Source organism: Ursus arctos, unplaced genomic scaffold, assembly GCF_023065955.2.
Source record: "Ursus arctos isolate Adak ecotype North America unplaced genomic scaffold, UrsArc2.0 scaffold_19, whole genome shotgun sequence".
Taxonomy (NCBI): Eukaryota; Metazoa; Chordata; class Mammalia; order Carnivora; family Ursidae; genus Ursus; species Ursus arctos.
Genome location: NW_026622863.1, coordinates 48,910,194 through 48,926,479, shown reverse-complemented (window position 1 = coordinate 48,926,479; position 16,286 = coordinate 48,910,194). Strand labels below are relative to the sequence as shown.

Below are 16,286 nucleotides of genomic sequence, written 5' to 3'. Positions count from 1 at the left end.
CTAGGGGAGCGCGGAAACAGTTACATTTCAAGCTCCCTCAGCGCAGTTTCTTACTTAAAACTACTGTTTCCAGCATGCCCTTCTCGCCTTGGGAGGATGGGCGGGGGATGGGACACGCAGGGCTACCAGAACTACATTTCCCAAAAACGCAATTCCCGGTTGCTGGCTGTCACGCATGTCTTGAACTGTAGTCCTCGGAAGAGACATTCGACCGCAACTCCCGGCATGCATTCAGGCTCAGTACCTTGTGGTGGGAAAAGGACCGTCGCGCGGCATGTTGGGAAGCGGGACCGGCCCTTTTCCCAGGCTCGCAGCCGGGCTGAGCGAACGCATTCTTGAGACTACAGTTCCCAGTGGGCTGTGCGCAGAGGGCGGGCAGTTCTTCTGCCGGAAGTCCGCTCTAGCCCTGGGTCCCCCAACTGCTGCGAGAGCCCGAGCTGCCCAGGAGCCGCGGGACCGGGGCCGCTGGGGTCCGGACGGGGGTCGCCATGGTAACGGGGGCGCGCCCACGTTGGGGCCGGGCGGAGGGTGGGTCCACGTGCAGGTACTCGAGGCTCGGTCGGGTACTGACAAGCCTCCCCTGCCGCGGTGCGATGGTTTGGGCCGGGCGCGGGCTCTCAGGATTGGGGCCGACTGGAGGCCCGGGAAGGGGGCAGCTGGGTGGTGATTCCGGGCGCGGGAGTGCAGCAGGGGTCTCGAAAGCCAGGGGACATTAGAGACCGGGTGCCAAGGGGAGAGGGCTGTGCGGGAGGGAGACATTGGAGATGACTGAGGGTGGGGGGTAGAAATGGGGAGGCAACTCGAGAAGCGGGATCTCGGAGGCGGCGGGGGGGGGGCGGTTGGAGGTGGGGAGGGGGCGTCCCAAGAGAAGGGCGCGTCTCAAGGGCTCTCGGGGAGTGTGGCAGGATAGTTGGAGAATGGGAGACACTGGGATTGGAGAGAAGGGGTCTTTAGAAGCCGGAAGCTGACATTGAAGGCAGAGAGGGGGTTGTTGAAACGGGCGGGGTACCGTTGATGAGAAAGAGAATCTTAGGGGGAAGAGACTGGGCACTGGAGACGGGAAGTAGGCTACTGTAGGGAGTGGGGCTTTAGAGTTAGGGGAGGTGTGCTGCAAAGCAGGAGAAGACTTGGAGGTAGGGAGTGGATATTTGAAACGGATGGGGAGCAGTGGAACAGGACTTTCCAAGAAGAGGCGTCTTGGATAGGGAGCGGGGCATGGAATCTTGAGAGATGGGGCTGGACCTTTTGGAGCAAGGATTGGGCTTTGGATTTGGCTCCAGTCCCCCAGGTGGGTCTTTGGGCCATAAGCAAGGATTCTTTGGGAAGGGAGCTGGAAAAAGAGATGAATGGAGGTGGGTGTCAGAACAAGGAGGGAGTCTCCCCCACAAACAGGGTCCTGAGAGGCAACGTGTGACCTTTGGAACAGGGGAGGAGGCCTTGGCATCAGAGGAGTGATGTCCCAAGTAAAAGGCCTTCTGAGGCCTGAGAGAGAGGATTGAAACCCAGAAATTGGAAGTCAAAAGGGAACAACTTGAGGGGAGGGGGCTTGGAAACAGGGAAGGTTTGGGGGCATCCAGAGGGGACATCAGAGGGGTAAGGATGTGGGAGGGAAGAGACCTCTCAGGGTAGATTCCCAGAGGTGGAGAGATTCTAATTGGGAGAAGAAACAGGAGGAGATGTTATAAGGGAATTTGGGGGTAAGAGTCGGGGCTCTACCTCAACCCTTTTGGCTCTCCTCCCTGTATGGCCCCATGTATCTCTGGCTTTGCCCTTAGGTTGTGGCTGCCTGGTGGGGTTCCCCCCTCCTCATGCCCCTGCCAGGCCCATGCTGTTTCCCTTCCTCCCGGGACCCCTGGCCTGCTGGGAAGTGGTTTTCCCTGGCTCAGCAGAAGGAGTTCTTGGAAGGAGAGTGTAATATCCTGTTCCTGCCCTGCTTGATTGTTTGGGGGGGGGGGATAGAATATAGGAGAATGAGGCTTAGGAAAGAGAGTGGACTCCCAGGAATGGGTAGGGGCTCCCAGAGGGTAAAGGGGTCCAGAGCAAAGCCTTAGGGCTCCCAGCTGTGCTTTGTGGCTCTGAGACTTCCTTTCTCTGAACCTTGCTTTCTTCATCTATAAAATGGGTATACACATGCCTGTCTCAAACAGAACTGGGCCCGAAGACCTGGGTGAACTTGGGCCTTGGTTTTCTTTCTTCTTCTTTTTTTTTCAATTTATTTTTATTTTTTTAAAAGGTTTTATTTATTTGAGAGAGAGAGCACGTGTGCACAGGATTGGGGGGAGGGGCAGAGGGAGAGGGGGAAGCAGACTCCCTGCTGAGCAGGGAGCCCCATGCCTGGCTCCATTCCAGGACCCCACCAGGATCATGACTTGAGCCAAAGGCAGATGATTAACCAACTGAGCCACCCACGCACCCCGGGCCTTGGTTTTCTTAAAGTCAAATGATGGTGAATTCTAATACCACTAAGAACTAATACTTGCTAGTTCCCTGTGCAACTGTCTTATGAGGGCGATGTTCTCATTATGTCCATTATACAGAAGAAGAAACTGAGGCCCAAAGAGGGTAAGTGACTTGCCCATGGGCATACAGCCAGGAGTGCCAGGATCCACTCAGGCTCTAGAGTCTGTGTGCTTAGCCACTTGGACAAATGCGTCTCCGTCTTCATAGCTCATTATATTGAGCGCTCAGTATGGAATAGGCACCGCGCTAAGCTCTTCTGGCATTAAGTTGTTCCGTTTTCATAGTAACCCTAGGAGGGTTGACCTGGCTTTTCAGAATCATAAAAACAAATTTCCTAGCCCTCACTGCTGATAATCAGAGCTGACACAGAGCCCATGATCTGAGCCAGGCACTGTCCCAGGTACTTTTCATATCTTGTTTTCATCTCGTCACACTTTTAGAGGCCCTATTTTCCAGGTGGGTAACTGAGGCACCAAGCAGTTACATCACTTGAGAAGTAGCAGATGCTTTGGGAAACCACTTAGCGGTGGCTGAAAAGGTTGAATATAGCAGTACCATGTGATTCCCCTCCTGGGTCTATGGAAACATAGGCCATGATAAAGCTTGTCTGCGAATGTTCATAGCAGCCTTATTTATAATCACCAAAAAGTGGAAATGACCCAAACGTCCGTCAGCTGATGGCTAGATAAACAAAACAAGGTATATCCATCCAGTGGAACATTAATTCCGCCATAAAGAGAAAGAAAACAGAGACAAGCTACAACGTGGGTGAACTTTGAAAACATTGCTGAGTGAAAGGAGCCAAATACAAAAAGGCCACATATTATATGATTCTATTTATATGAAATGTCCAGAACAGGCGTATCCGTAGACATAGAAACATTATTGGGCTGGGGTGGGGGGCGGGGGAGTGGCTGCTAACGGCTGGGAATTTCTCTTTGGGGTGCTGAAAATATTCTGGAATTAGTGATTTTTGCACAATTGTATGAGTATACGAAAAACCCATTGAACTGCACACATCTTCAACGGGTGAACTTTTAAGAATTGGTAAGTAAAAAGAAGGAAAAGGGGGATCTCCAGGATTCAGACCAAAGAAGTCTAAAACTCAAAGGTTTTTTTTTTTTTTAAGTTTTTATTTATTTAAGTCATCTCTACACCCAGTGTGGGGCTCGAACTCATGACCCCGAGATCGAGACTCGCACGCTGCTCTGACTGAGCCAGCCAGGTGCCCCTGAAACTCAAATGTTTATTTCTTGAGTGCCTGCTGTGTGCCAGCTACGAAATTAAATTTATAAACATTTAACCCGCGAGACACCCTGCCAATGGATCTTCTAAGGAAACTTATTTTGCCGGTGGGGAAACTGAGGGGGCGGATCCTTTGTCCCAAGGTCAAGCAGACAAGAGGTCGTGGAGCCTGGGCCTCAGGGCCCTGGAGCTGCCCGGGGAGTTGACCTGTGGAAGCCGTCTTTCCCCTGGGGTGTTGGGACCTGGGGCAGGAATGCGGGGCCTGGCAGGCCTGACCAGGCTCTGAGGGAAGTCGGGAAGGCATGGGCGCCACCTACCCAGCGGGGATGGGCGGGGCTGTGGGGTGGGACACTCAGCACTGGCCAGCTCTCCCTGCCGCTCTCACTTCCTCTTCCCCCTCCTGCCCCCAGATCCGCTTCATCCTCATCCAGAACCGGGCGGGCAAGACGCGCCTGGCCAAGTGGTACATGCAGTTCGATGACGACGAGAAGCAGAAGTTGATCGAGGAGGTGCACGCCGTGGTCACTGTCCGAGATGCCAAACACACCAACTTCGTGGAGGTGATGCTTCCCCCGTGCCTCCCGCTCTCGCCTTTTTCCTTTGACCGGCCTCGCCAGCCTCCTGCCCAGCCTCTAACTGCAGGGACCCCTCAGACCCGCTTTCCTTCCTACGTTCTTTCCCTCAACAGGCTTTTGCTGTCTTCCTTCCTTTTTGGGGAACTTTTCGTTGTGATAATTTTCTTTTTTTTTTTTAAGATTTTATTTATTTATTAGAGATAGAGAGTGTGAGCGAGAGAGCGCAAGCCGGGGGAGCAGCAGAGGGAGAGGGAGAAGCAGGCTCCCCACTGAGCAGGGAGCCCCATGTGGGGCTCGATCCCAGGACCCTGGGATCATGACCTGAGCTGAAGGCAGATGCTTAACCCACTGAGGCCACCCAGGCACTCCTCGTTGTGATAATTTTCTTTCCCTTTCTTTCTTTCTTTCTTTCTTTCTTTCTTTCTTTCTTTCTTTCTTTTTCTTAAGCTTTTCTTTTTAAGTAATCTCCACTCCCAATGTGGGGCTCAAACCCATAACCCTGAGATCAAGAGTCGCATGCTGTACCGCCTTAGCCAGCCAGGCCGCCCTCTTTGGTCTCCTTAAATCAAGAAGGCCCCGTCTTTAATTCCCGTGGCATCTGCCAGGCTGGTTGTCCTGTAAATTCAACACACATTTCTCAGAGGGTCTGCTGTATGGCAGGCACTGTTCTAGGTGCGGGAACAGAACAGACCTGAGTCCCTGCCCGGGGAGAGCTGATGTTCTGGTCGGAGGGAGACTGAGAGTAAAGACAGCGTCTGGCGGGTGGTGAGAGGTGCCAGGGAGAAAAAGCAGCCGCCGTGGGAGATGGAGGTGCTGGGGTGTGTACACGGGGGGTTGGAATGCAGGTGTAAGTGACTTCTGTGGGAAGTCTGGAAAAGGTAACATTGGAGCCAAGGCCTGAAGGAGGTGAAAGAGTGGAAGGAGAGGATATCTGAGAGGGAGCACCCCAGACCCAGGGAACAGCAAGTGCAAAGGCCCTGAGGTGAGAACATACTGGGGAGTTCCTGGAATAGCAAGAAGGCCTGCATGGCTGAAGTGCTGTAAGCCAGGGAGGGGGGAGGGGGGCCGATGCGCTCAGAGAGATAACAGACAGATGGCACAGGGCCTCCTGGGCCTTGGGGCGGACTTGAGCTCTTATGAGCGAGGTGGCAGCCTCGGGAGGGTTTTGAGCAGAGCGGGGGATGTGGGCCGGCCTCGGAAAGAGCAGGTTGAGGTATCCGTTCCCACCCCAGTGGAGAATCTGGGAGGGAGTGATGAGTCAGAGTGCAGAGAGAGGGCAGGAGGCCGTGATGTGAAAGGTTCTGCACACAGAGGGCAAGAAAACTGCGGGACTTACCAGGGGAGGGACAATCGACAGAGAGGAACAAAGGAGAGAAGAGAAGCCATATCTAGGGGTGGGAGGTGAGGAGACAGAGGAAAACAGGAGATTGGGGGTCCCGGCAGCCTAGAGAAAAGGGTTTCTGGGAGGAGGATGGGATGGGGGGCCTTGCAGGGAGTGGGGTGGGGTGAGAGCAGGTGCAGGACAGAATGAGGGGGTGGATGCCCGCTCCCCTGGGGTGTCCTGCTGCCAGTGCCATGTGGCCTCCTGCACCAGTGCTGAGGGACCGGGAGCGGGTCAGTGAGGCAGGCTGGTCAGGTGAGAATGTCACACGGGGGCCTGACACTCAGATCTTAGGTTCCTCCTGATCCCAGGCCATTCACTCATTCATTTGTTCATCCGTGCATTTATCTGCCCACCCACTCTCAGTGGGAACAGAGATGGCCCCTTGAGCAACACAGACCTGTCCCCAGATCACGACAACCCTGAGAGGGTAGGGCTGGGATGGAGCAGCCGGCTGGGAGGAAGGCCCCTGACTCAGCCTGAGGGTCAGGGAGGGCTTCCTGGAGGAGGGAATGCTGTGGGGAACAAGAGAGAACTGGTCTCTCCCCCAACAAAGTGGAGACGATCAGGGGGAGGAGACAAGAAATAATGTCTCTCTTATGAGACTGAGGTCAGGGCAGGCTTCCTGGAGGAGGACTTGTGAGAGCAAAACCAAAGGCTGAGTAGCCAGTGAGAAAGGCCCAGGCCACCCAAACCTTCTTCCCTCTCGTTTGTTCATTAATACGCATTCTGTACTGCCTGTATTACTCTCCTATTGCTGTGCTAACAAATTACTACGAACATAGTGGCCCAAAACAACCCAGTTTGTTGTCTTAAACAGTTCTTGAAGTCAGGTGTCCAGAACGCGTCAGCAGGGCTGGGTTCCCTCTGCAGGCTCTCGGGAGAGTGGGTTTCCTTGTCTAAACCTGCTTCTTGAAATCGCTCTCTCCGACCCACACTCTCTTGTCTTCCTTCCTCTTTCCCGTTCGGGGACCCTTGTGATTACTCTGGGCCCATCTGGATAACCCAGCATCCCCCCATCTCAAGATCCTTAGCTTAAATCACACCTGCACAGTCCCCTTTGCGATGTGAGGTCACTTGTTCTCAGAGTCCAGGGATTAGGGTGTGGACCCCTTCCTGTGCAGGGCCCTGCTGGGGACACAGTGGTGACAGCCCCAGCTCACAGTGCAGTGACAAGGCAGTGATGGCTGGGGACGGGAGCCCAGTGGCAGGGGGAGTACAGACGGGTGACCAGCCGCAGCCTGCAGGAAGAGACTCATCTGAGAGTATGTGGCCGGAGAAGCTATGAAGGCGGGGGGCGGGTCCCTAAGAAGCCTGCAAATTTACAACCAAGGTGTTGGAATGAGTGGGGAGGGTGAGAGCGGGAGAGGGAGAATTTCAAGTAAAAAAGAGTGGCGCTCAGTGTCAGATCCTGACAGGGCCACACCAGCTTTGAGTCGGTGGTGGCATCTCCAGATGGTTTTCCTGCCCACTCGGCCTGTCTTAAACGCTGTCCTCCAGAGGAGGGGCCTTCCAACATTTGATCATGTGTCTGTATCAGTTAAGAAAAAAAAAAAAAGTAGGGTCTCCTGGTTGGCTCTATCAGTGGAGCGGGCAACTCTTGATCTCGGGGTCATGAGTTCAAGCCCCATGTTGGGTGTGGAGCCTACCAAAAAAAAAAAAGTAGCATTTGCACCCTGATACGTGCTTACTAATCCGTGGATTATATGCAGGAATTACTACAGTAATGTTAGAAAACGTACTCGAAGTATAGAAATTAACGGAAGAATGAGCTGGGGAAAAAAAGGCCTAAAAATCAGGGACTAATGTTGGCTTTTGCAGTTGCCACCAGGTGGCGACAAAACACACACGGGCCAGACCGGGCGCTGGGACTTGCACATTTGGGGCAAAGACGCAGCGCTTAGCAAACCCGTGTGCCTGTTTGTATCTGTATCTGTCTCTCTCTCTCTCTCTCTCTTTTTTTAAGATTTTATTTATTTATTTGTCAGAGAGAAAGCGAGCGTGCACAAGCAGGGAGAGCAGCAGGCAGAGGGAGAATCAGGCTCCCGGCTAAGCAAGGAGCCGGATGTGGGGTTCCATCCCAGGACCCTGAGATCATGACCCGAGCTGAAGGCAGATGCCCAACCAACTGAGCCACCCAGGTGCCCCTGTATCTGTCTCTTTATCTTCTTCCTCATGCGAATAAAATTAGAGTCTGCGTCCTTGGTCCATACGTATTTATTACTGGGTTGCGTATGTGCGTTAGTGTAGAAATATTTCTATTTTATATTACGGTTCAAAGTCAGGCTGGGATTGTCCTGGTTACAGGCAGTGACTGCACTGCCCAGCACAGAGCCTGCCTTACAGGTGGCGTTTGTGGAATGATTGCATGAGTTAGTTCCAGGCTAAGGAGAGCGACTTTCTCCAGAGCGACAACCAGGGAGCCACAGAAAGGGGTGTGTGGATGTCATGGAACACCCCAGCCTCCCCCTCGCTGTGGGCTTTTTCTCACAAGCTGTTCGTTCTGCCTGGAGCACTCCTGCTCCTCCTCCAGGTCTCAGTCCGGATGCCCCCTCCTCCAGGAAGTCCTCCTGAATCAGTTGCTGTGGGGATGACTGAGGATGACTCTCCACTGGACTGGGAGCCCCGGCAGGGGAGGGGCAGGCGTGTGTCAGTCACCCCTGTGTCCCCAGCACAGGGCCAGACAGAGCAGGGCCTCAGGGACCACGTGTGGGGTGAAGGACTGACTCTCTTGGCTCTGCATTGCCCAGCCGGCTGGGTCCTGGGCATGCCCCGTTGCTGACGGCCTCTCTGCCCCGCAGTTCCGGAACTTCAAGATCATTTACCGACGCTACGCCGGCCTCTACTTCTGCATCTGCGTGGACGTGAACGACAACAACCTGGCCTACTTGGAGGCCATCCACAACTTCGTGGAGGTGTGTACGCGCGGGGACTGCGGCCCCGGGGGCGGGGCCTGGAGTGCCCGGAACCACGCCTCCTCTCCCCGCCTCCCCGCGGCCGGCGGTCTCCCTCCGCCCCTCTGCCACCTCCGCCCCTCTGCCACCTCCGCCCCTCTGCCACCAACGCCCCTCTGCCGAGGCCCTTCTGCCCGCACGCGGGTTCCTCTTTCTCCCTCCGCCTCTGTCGGGTCTGTCTTTTCTGCCATTCTTCTCTGTCGCTATGTGATCGTCCTTGTTCTTGTTTCTGCCTCTAACTGTCTTCGTCACGGGGTCTCTTCCTTCTCCCAACCCCCCCCCCCCCCCAGTTCCTCCCCGTCGGTCTTCCGCCGTCTCTTTCCGATGGTGACCTTGGCTCCCTTCCCGAATGTCTCCCTCTGCCTGGCTCTCACCATCTCTGCCTTCTCCCCCAGGTCTTAAACGAGTATTTCCACAACGTCTGTGAACTGGACCTGGTGTTCAATTTCTACAAGGTGGGCTCCTGGTGAAAGGGAGGGGGGAGAGGGCAAGAGGGGGGAGGGGGGGGGCCGCCCAGCACCTCTGCTGATGGCTGGTGCCTGGCTCTCAGGCGTCAGAGTCCCCGGCTTCCCACGTTCAGACCCGCACCGTTGCAGGGGGGACGGTGGGGGGGGGGTGCCCTTCCCTCACGCCGGGGTCGCCCCCTGCCGTCCCTTCGCTCAGGTTTACACGGTCGTGGACGAGATGTTCCTGGCCGGCGAGATCCGAGAGACCAGCCAGACGAAGGTGCTGAAACAGTTGCTGATGCTGCAGTCCCTGGAGTGAGGGCCGCCAGCCCCCCCCCCCCCCCGCCCCGGCCCCTCACCCCCTGCTCGCCCCCCCTCAGGCCGGGGCCGCCCGGAGCCCTCCCTCCTCCGTCCAGGAGGAAGGCCCCAGCTGGGCCGGGGCCGCCGGGGAGGAGACTGCACCCCACTGCCTCCGGGCCTAGCTGCGGCGGAGGCCACCTCGCGTGTACCGAGTAACCGTGCTGTTGTCGTGTGACGCTGTGCGTGCGTGTGTGGAGCCCCCAATAAACCCGTGGTCCCGCCGGGCCTGTGTCTTTGCCCATCTGCCCTAGGAGCTGCCCTGGGACTCCCTGCCATTGGTGTGTCAGTGAGCCGGTCAACAAACGTTCGCACCTGCGACTGCCCGCAGAGGGGCCCCAAGCCTGGAAGGGGCGACAGATTTAGACCCCGAGCCCTTGCTACCGAAATAATAACACTCCCGGCCAACACCTAACAGCGCGCTGAGCGTTCCCAAGTATTAGCTCCCCTAATGCTCACAAGATCCCGAGGAAAGGACTGTTAGTATCCCCACTTTCCGGGTGAGTTCACTGAGCCTTGGGAAGATGAAAAGACCTGCCCAAGGTCACGTAGCTAGCGTGGCGAAGCCAGGTTTGTTCTCAGCCCCGGCGGGTGGCTCCGGAATCCTCATTTTTAACCCCCAGGCTGGACGGCTGTCCTTTTGCCTCAGTTCCTCCTCTTGGAAATGGGTTGATAATCGTTTTGATCTCGCAGACGGTGCTTGAGGATGAAGTTAATGCTGGGAAGGTTTGGGTCGTGCCCGGCATTAGCACACGTTCGCGCTGCAGGGATTAAGTAGGCCTGCTGCGTGCAGGGCCCGTCAGAGACACGGGGCGCGCCTACAGCAGTGGCCAGCAAGCACTCGCTTTGCTGGTGATTATTTTAGACGTGGGAATCGGGCTTGCAGAGGTGAATGGCTTTATGGGTACAACCATTACAGCACTGTATGCGATCCTCACTGCTCCTGCAACGGGTTATAGCTCGAACAGACAGGGATTGGCCACTGACCACCAGTGGAGGGGTGAGGGGGTGGGAGCCGGTCACGGGAATGTGCTGCGGTTATCAGGACGTGGCGAGTGTGAGTTTCCTGCAGCTGCTGTGACACGTGGTCACAAAGTGGGTGGCATGAAATGAGAACTCGAGCCCCTCACTGTCCTGAGGGCCAGAAGCCTGAAATCAAGGCGTCAGCAGGGCCGAGCTCCCGCCCAGCACTCTAACGGAGGATCCTTCCTTGCCTCTTCCCTCCTGACATCCCCTGGCTGAGACCCCCGCCCCCCAGTCTCTGCCTCCATCTTCCCAGGCTCTTGGCTCTGGGCCTGTACCTCCTCCTCTCCTTTCTCTTATTGCTGCACTTGTCACTGGACATAGGGTCCGCCAGCATGACCTACATGATCTCATCTCCAGGTCCTTTAACATAATTACATCCGCAAAGAGCCTTTTTCCAAATAGGGTCACGTTCACGGGCTCCAGGAGGTGGACATGTTTTGGGAGGGCGCCACCCTCAGTCACTAGAGTGAGTCTGAGATACCGCGGGTCATCCAGGAAAGGCGGTCAGGAGGCCTTTGAACACGCAGACCCGAGGCTCAGAGAGGGGAGGATGCGGGGAGCGTTCTGTGTATCCGACAAATGTTTCTTGGGTACCTGCTGTGTGCCAGTCACTGTTAGCCCTGCGAGGGGGGGGGGTACCACAGTGAGCAGGACAGGTCTCCCGAGGGTGATGGGGCAATGCGAAATTAAGCAAGTCAATAGCTGGTATGTCACAAAGTCAGACGTGCTGTGGAGGCAAGTGAAACAGCGAGGGGGCAGAGAAGGCTGGCAGATGGCTCTGCTGTTCTCGATGATGGTCAGGGAAGCCTCTCTGGGGGAGGTGACCCTGAGCTGAGGGTGAAAGGGGTGAAGGAATGAACCATGGGAGATTTGAGGGGAAGACTCTTCCAAGCAGTGGGAATAGCAGGTGCAAAGGCCCTGAGGCAGAACATGCAAGGAGGCCAGCATGGCAGGAACAGAGTGGGCGAAAGGGAGAGTGGAGGTGATGTGTTCAGAAAATAGAGGGATTGTGGCCGGTGGGGGAGAGGGGAGGCAGATGGCAGCGAGCCAGACCCGCTGTGGTGGGGACACTGGGTTTATTCTGGGTGAGATGAGAGCCACAGGAGGGAGTTTTTGTTGGGGGGTTTGGCGGGAGGGTGGTAACATCTTCACTGAGATAAAACTCACATACCATACTATTCACCCTCTTATAATGTACAATTCAGCAGTTTTCAGTATATTCACAGGCTTGTGTTACTGTCACCACTATCAATTTTAGAATATTTTCGTCACCCCAAAAAGCAACCAGTACACTTAGCTATCACCCCTCAACCCCCCCGTCACCTTTCTCCAGCTCTAGGAAATCGACCAGCCTCTTTCTGTCTCTGTGAATTTGCCTGTTCTGGCCATTCCACAGAAATAGAATCATACCATACGCCTGGCACGAGAATGTCCTGAGCCAAGGAGAGACGGTAGGCTGCTAAATCTTATTTCAAGAAGTTAAGGGTGGGAGCCGAGAAGCCAGGGAGGTGACTATGAGAGTCTAGGCGAGAGAGGACGCTGGCATGGGCCAAGGGGGGCAAGGCAACGGAAGGAAGGAGGCATGAGCGGCTTCTGGGCACGTTTCGAAGGTGGAATCAGGATTTGCTGACAATCTGATGCAGGCTGGGAGAGAAATCAAGGAACGCTCCGATATTACAGCCTGAGCACCTACGACCACTGGAATCTCCTTTTCCAGGAGCGCAGAGGCAGTGGAAAGAATATGTCAAGTCTGCGCTCTTGGGTCTCCACTGAGGTGGCCGTGGTTACGTGGGTCTGGAGCTCAGGAGAGAGGTCCAGGCTGGAGATGGACATCTGAAAATCGCTGGAACCCTGACCGTATTTACTGCCAGAAGGTCTCTGAGGTCACCAAGGGGGTAGGCATGAAGAGAGAGAAGCGATTTCCAGACTGAGGGCGGGGGAGGAAAGGAGAAATTGAAGCTTAACAGAGAAGGAACGGCCAGCAAGAAAGAAGGAAAGCCATCCAGCACAGCCTGATTCAATCAAGGGGAAAAGGGGGCTCATGAGGAGGGTGCCGCTCAGATCACTACACCCCGATCAGAATGGCTCCCCGATGTGTCATCCTTGCGCGGGGGGCCGTGCTAACCTCTGGATCCTTCCACTTCCAGTATGTGTGCTGCCCAAGCGAGCCCTGGGATGGCCCATTGAGAAACACCTAATGCCCGCGAGCCCTCAGAGCGCTGGCAACTCCATGCTTTGCTGGTGGGAACGCGAAATGGTGTAGCTTTTCTGGAAAACAGGCGGCCAGGTTCTTCAAAGTTAAACATTACACTGACCTTATGACTCAGCAATCCCACGCCTACTTGTTTGCCCAAGAGAAAGAATATTTATGGACCAGATCTCTACGGGAGCCCAAGAGATGTGAAAATCTATGTTCGCACCAAACCGTGGATGTGAATGTTCATGGCAGCCTTATTCCTAATAGCCAAAGGGCAGAGACCACTCAGGCGCCCACCCACTGAGGAATGGGTACCTAAGGTAAAATAAGGTATATGCTCTCGCCACACAAGGGAATATTCTTCAGCCATGGAAAAAGAACGGAGCACTGAACCACGCTATCATATGGCCAAACCTGGAAAACACTATGCCGAGGGAAAAAAACCTAGTCCGTGTATTGTCCTAGACCATGTATTGTAGGATTCCACTTATATGAGATTTCCAGAATAGACCAATCCATACGGACAGAAAGTAGATAAGCGCTTGACTAGGGATCAGGGGAGCGGAAGTTGGGGGTTGATCGCTAAAGGGTTCAGGGCGTCTTTCTGGGGTGAGGAAAGTGTTCTAAAGTCAGTGGTGGTGTAGTCGCACATCTCTATGAAGATACTAAAAATCATCGAATTGTACGCTGTAAATAGGTGAATGGAATGAGGACGTGAATTCTATCTCGATAAAGCGGTTATAAAATAAATAAATGAATGAAATTTACCTCGCAGTTGCAAATGGGGGGAAAAGCCCTCACATGGCTATTTGTAGTGGTGTTTGGTTTGTTGGTTTGTTTGTTTAAAGACTTTATTACTTACATCGAAACCGGGGATGTACTGTATGGTGACTAACATAATATAATAAAAAATCATTATAAAAAAATAAAAAATAAAAAAATAAAGATTTTATTTATGGGGCGCCTGGGTAGCACAGTCGTTAAGCGTCTGCCTTCGGCTCAGGGCGTGATCCTGGCGTTCCGGGATTGAGTCCCACATGGGGCTCCTCCGCTGGGAGCCTGCTTCTTCCTCTCCCACTCCCCCTGCTGTGTTCCCTCTCTCGCTGGCTGTCTCTCTGTCACATAAATAAATAAAATCTTAAAAAAAAGATTTTATTTATTTATCTGAGAGAGAGAGAGCATGAGTGGGGGGGGGGGCAAGGAGAAGCAGACTTCCTGCTGAGCAGGGAGCCGGACCCAGGGCTCTGGGATCATGACCTGAGCTGAAGGCAGATACCCAACCGACTGAGCCACCCAGGCACCCCCAAAAGGATGAATTTTAATGTATGCAAATTCTACCTCAATAATCTGACTTTAAAAAATGCTCCTGGAAAAAAAAAAAGGGGTACTCTTGAAGCCCAAATGTTGGCCAGCTGATGAACAGACAACCAAACACGTATCCATACAATGCAACGTTATTCAGCCCTAGAGAAGAAAGAAATCTGGACACACACTACTACATGGGTGAACCCCGAAAACACGCTGAGCGAGGGAAGCCAGACATAGAAGACCCCATAGCGTAGGATCCCATGCATATGAAATGTCCAGAATAGGCAGGTGCACAGAGGTGGAAAGCAGACTAGTGGTGCCAGGGGCTGGGAGGGCGGGGACAGGAGTCACTGCTCAGTGCATAGGGAGTTTCCTTTTTGGGGGGTGATGGAAATGTTCTGGAGCTAGGTGGTGATGGTAGTCATACAATCTCGTGTATAGATGAAAAATGACTGAATTGCGCACCTTAAAAAGGTGACTTTTAGGGTATGTGAATATACCCCGATTTTTAAAAGAAAAAAAAGAGGGGTGAGCAGCTGGCTCAATAGTGACAGCATGCGATTCTTGCTCTTGGAGTTGTGAGTTCGAGCCCTATGTTGGGTGTAGAGATTACTGAAAAATAAAATCTTTAAATAGAGAAGAGAAGGGAAGAGGAGGGAAGGGAAGAGAAGAGAAGAGGAGGGAAGAGAAGAGGAGAGAGAAGAAGAGAAGAGAAGGTAAGGGGAGAGGAGAGGAGAGAAGAGGGAAGAGAAGAGGAGGGGAAGGGAAAAAAGAAAAGGAAAAAAAAGAAAAAATAAAGGAAGGAAAAGAAAAGGCTTCCAAGTGGTCACATCGGAGAAGAGCAGAGAATTGGCCGCTGGATTTGGTAAAGTGGGGTCAGTAGCGAAGAGAGCAGGGCCGGTGGAGGGGTGAGGGTGAAGTCTGTTCCACAGACCCATCAGAAGTGGTTTCTGGAGAGCCTGTGAAAGAGGATGAGGGCACGAGCCCCTAGAAACTCCTTGGAGGAAGCTATGAAAGAGAACAGTGCAGGGGCTGGAGGGGGATGTGAGATCAGGAGCTGAGGATTGTTTTTAAAATGGACAGGCGCCTGGGTGGCCCAGTCGGTGAAGCGTCCGACTCTTGATGTCAGCTCAGGTCTTGACCTCAGGGTCATGAGTTTGAGCCCCGAGTTGGCTGGGCGTGGAGCCTACTTTAAAAAAAAAAAAAAAAGAGGGGGTGCCTGGGTGGCACAGCGGTTAAGCGTGTGCCTTCAGCTCAGGGTGTGATCCCGGAGTTGTGGGATCGAGCCCCACATCAGGCTCCTCTGCTATGAGCCTGCTTCTTCCTCTCCCACTCCCCCTGCTTGTGTTCCCTCCTCACTGGCTGTCTCTGTCTCTGTCAAATAAATAAATAAATAAATAAAATCTTTAAAAAAAAAAAAAGAAAGAAAGAAAAGGGACAGTGTCACAGCATGTTTGATGCAGATGGGATAACACAATAGACAAGGAGACAGCTGAAGGCACAGGAAAGTGGGTGTGTGTTGGGGGGAAAATCCGGGCCCACCAGGAGGCGGTGGCCCATTCCTGGGAACAGCTGGGAAGCCAGGGTAGCCACCTGCCATTTCTCCACTTCGGCTGGTGGTTGCCACGTGGACACATAGGCCCAGCAGGGCTAGATCTTCTGATTTTTCTCTTTGTTTTAAACCGTATTTATTTCTTTATTTTTAAGTAGGCTCTGCGTCCAATGTGGGGCTTGAACTCACGACCCTGAGATCAAAAGTCCCACGCTCTACTGATTGAGCCAGCCAGACGCCCCTAGATCATCATCTTCTTCCCCTTCTCCTTCTCTTTCTTCAAGATTGTATTTATTTATTTATCTATTTGAGAGAGAGCAGAGGGGAGGGGTAGAGGGAGAGAGAGTCCCAAGCAGAGGAGCCCAAAGTGGGTTCCGTCTCATGACCCTGAGACCATGACAGGAACCAAAACCAAGAGTCAGCTGCTTAACCAACTGAGCCACCCAGGCGCCCCTCTGTGGGCCTTTCTTAAAACAGCCCCAGGAAACTCAACCATGGGGGAAAACAAAGCCACAAGAAAAGGCAAGATCATTTTGAGGCGTACGGAAGGGCTTGCTTAACCAGAAATCAAGTCCGTCATTATTCAGCCTCAGCCCACTAAGAGATACCCACCATGGTATCTGTGGAAGATGAGACAAGCAGATGAACAGGAAAGAACAGACAGCCCAGAACAGACCCATACGTTCATGGAGATTTCATAGGAGACAGAGAAGTAGCTGCCTTTCGGATCAAGGGGGAAGGATGTGGGTTATCCACATGGGGCTATCTAGAAAAGACTGCATTGG

At 53.7% G+C, this 16,286-nt stretch overlaps 1 protein-coding gene and 1 non-coding gene across 2 annotated transcripts; one reads left to right on the top strand and one right to left on the bottom strand.

Moving 5' to 3' along the window:
• The first annotated feature begins 372 nt into the window (after positions 1-372).
• AP2S1 (adaptor related protein complex 2 subunit sigma 1) lies at positions 373-9,687 on the top strand. Its single transcript, XM_026481997.4, has 5 exons — positions 373-491; positions 4,116-4,265; positions 8,463-8,576; positions 9,011-9,070; positions 9,279-9,687. Exons 1-5 carry the CDS (start codon positions 489-491, stop codon positions 9,378-9,380), a joined length of 429 nt encoding a protein of 142 aa, XP_026337782.1. The 5' UTR covers positions 373-488; the 3' UTR covers positions 9,381-9,687.
• Positions 9,688-15,665: 5,978 nt separating this feature from the next.
• TRNAK-UUU (transfer RNA lysine (anticodon UUU)) lies at positions 15,666-15,738 on the bottom strand. Its single transcript has one exon. It is a non-coding gene; the product is annotated as a tRNA-Lys (tRNA).
• Positions 15,739-16,286: the final 548 nt, after the last annotated feature.

Excerpts from the sequence above, each read along its gene's own strand:
- AP2S1 (XM_026481997.4), top strand. Across the intron at positions 4,266-8,462 it reads AACACACCAACTTCGTGGAG|TTCCGGAACTTCAAGATCAT; the intron begins GTGATGCTTCCC and ends TCTGCCCCGCAG. Across the intron at positions 8,577-9,010 it reads CCATCCACAACTTCGTGGAG|GTCTTAAACGAGTATTTCCA; the intron begins GTGTGTACGCGC and ends CTTCTCCCCCAG.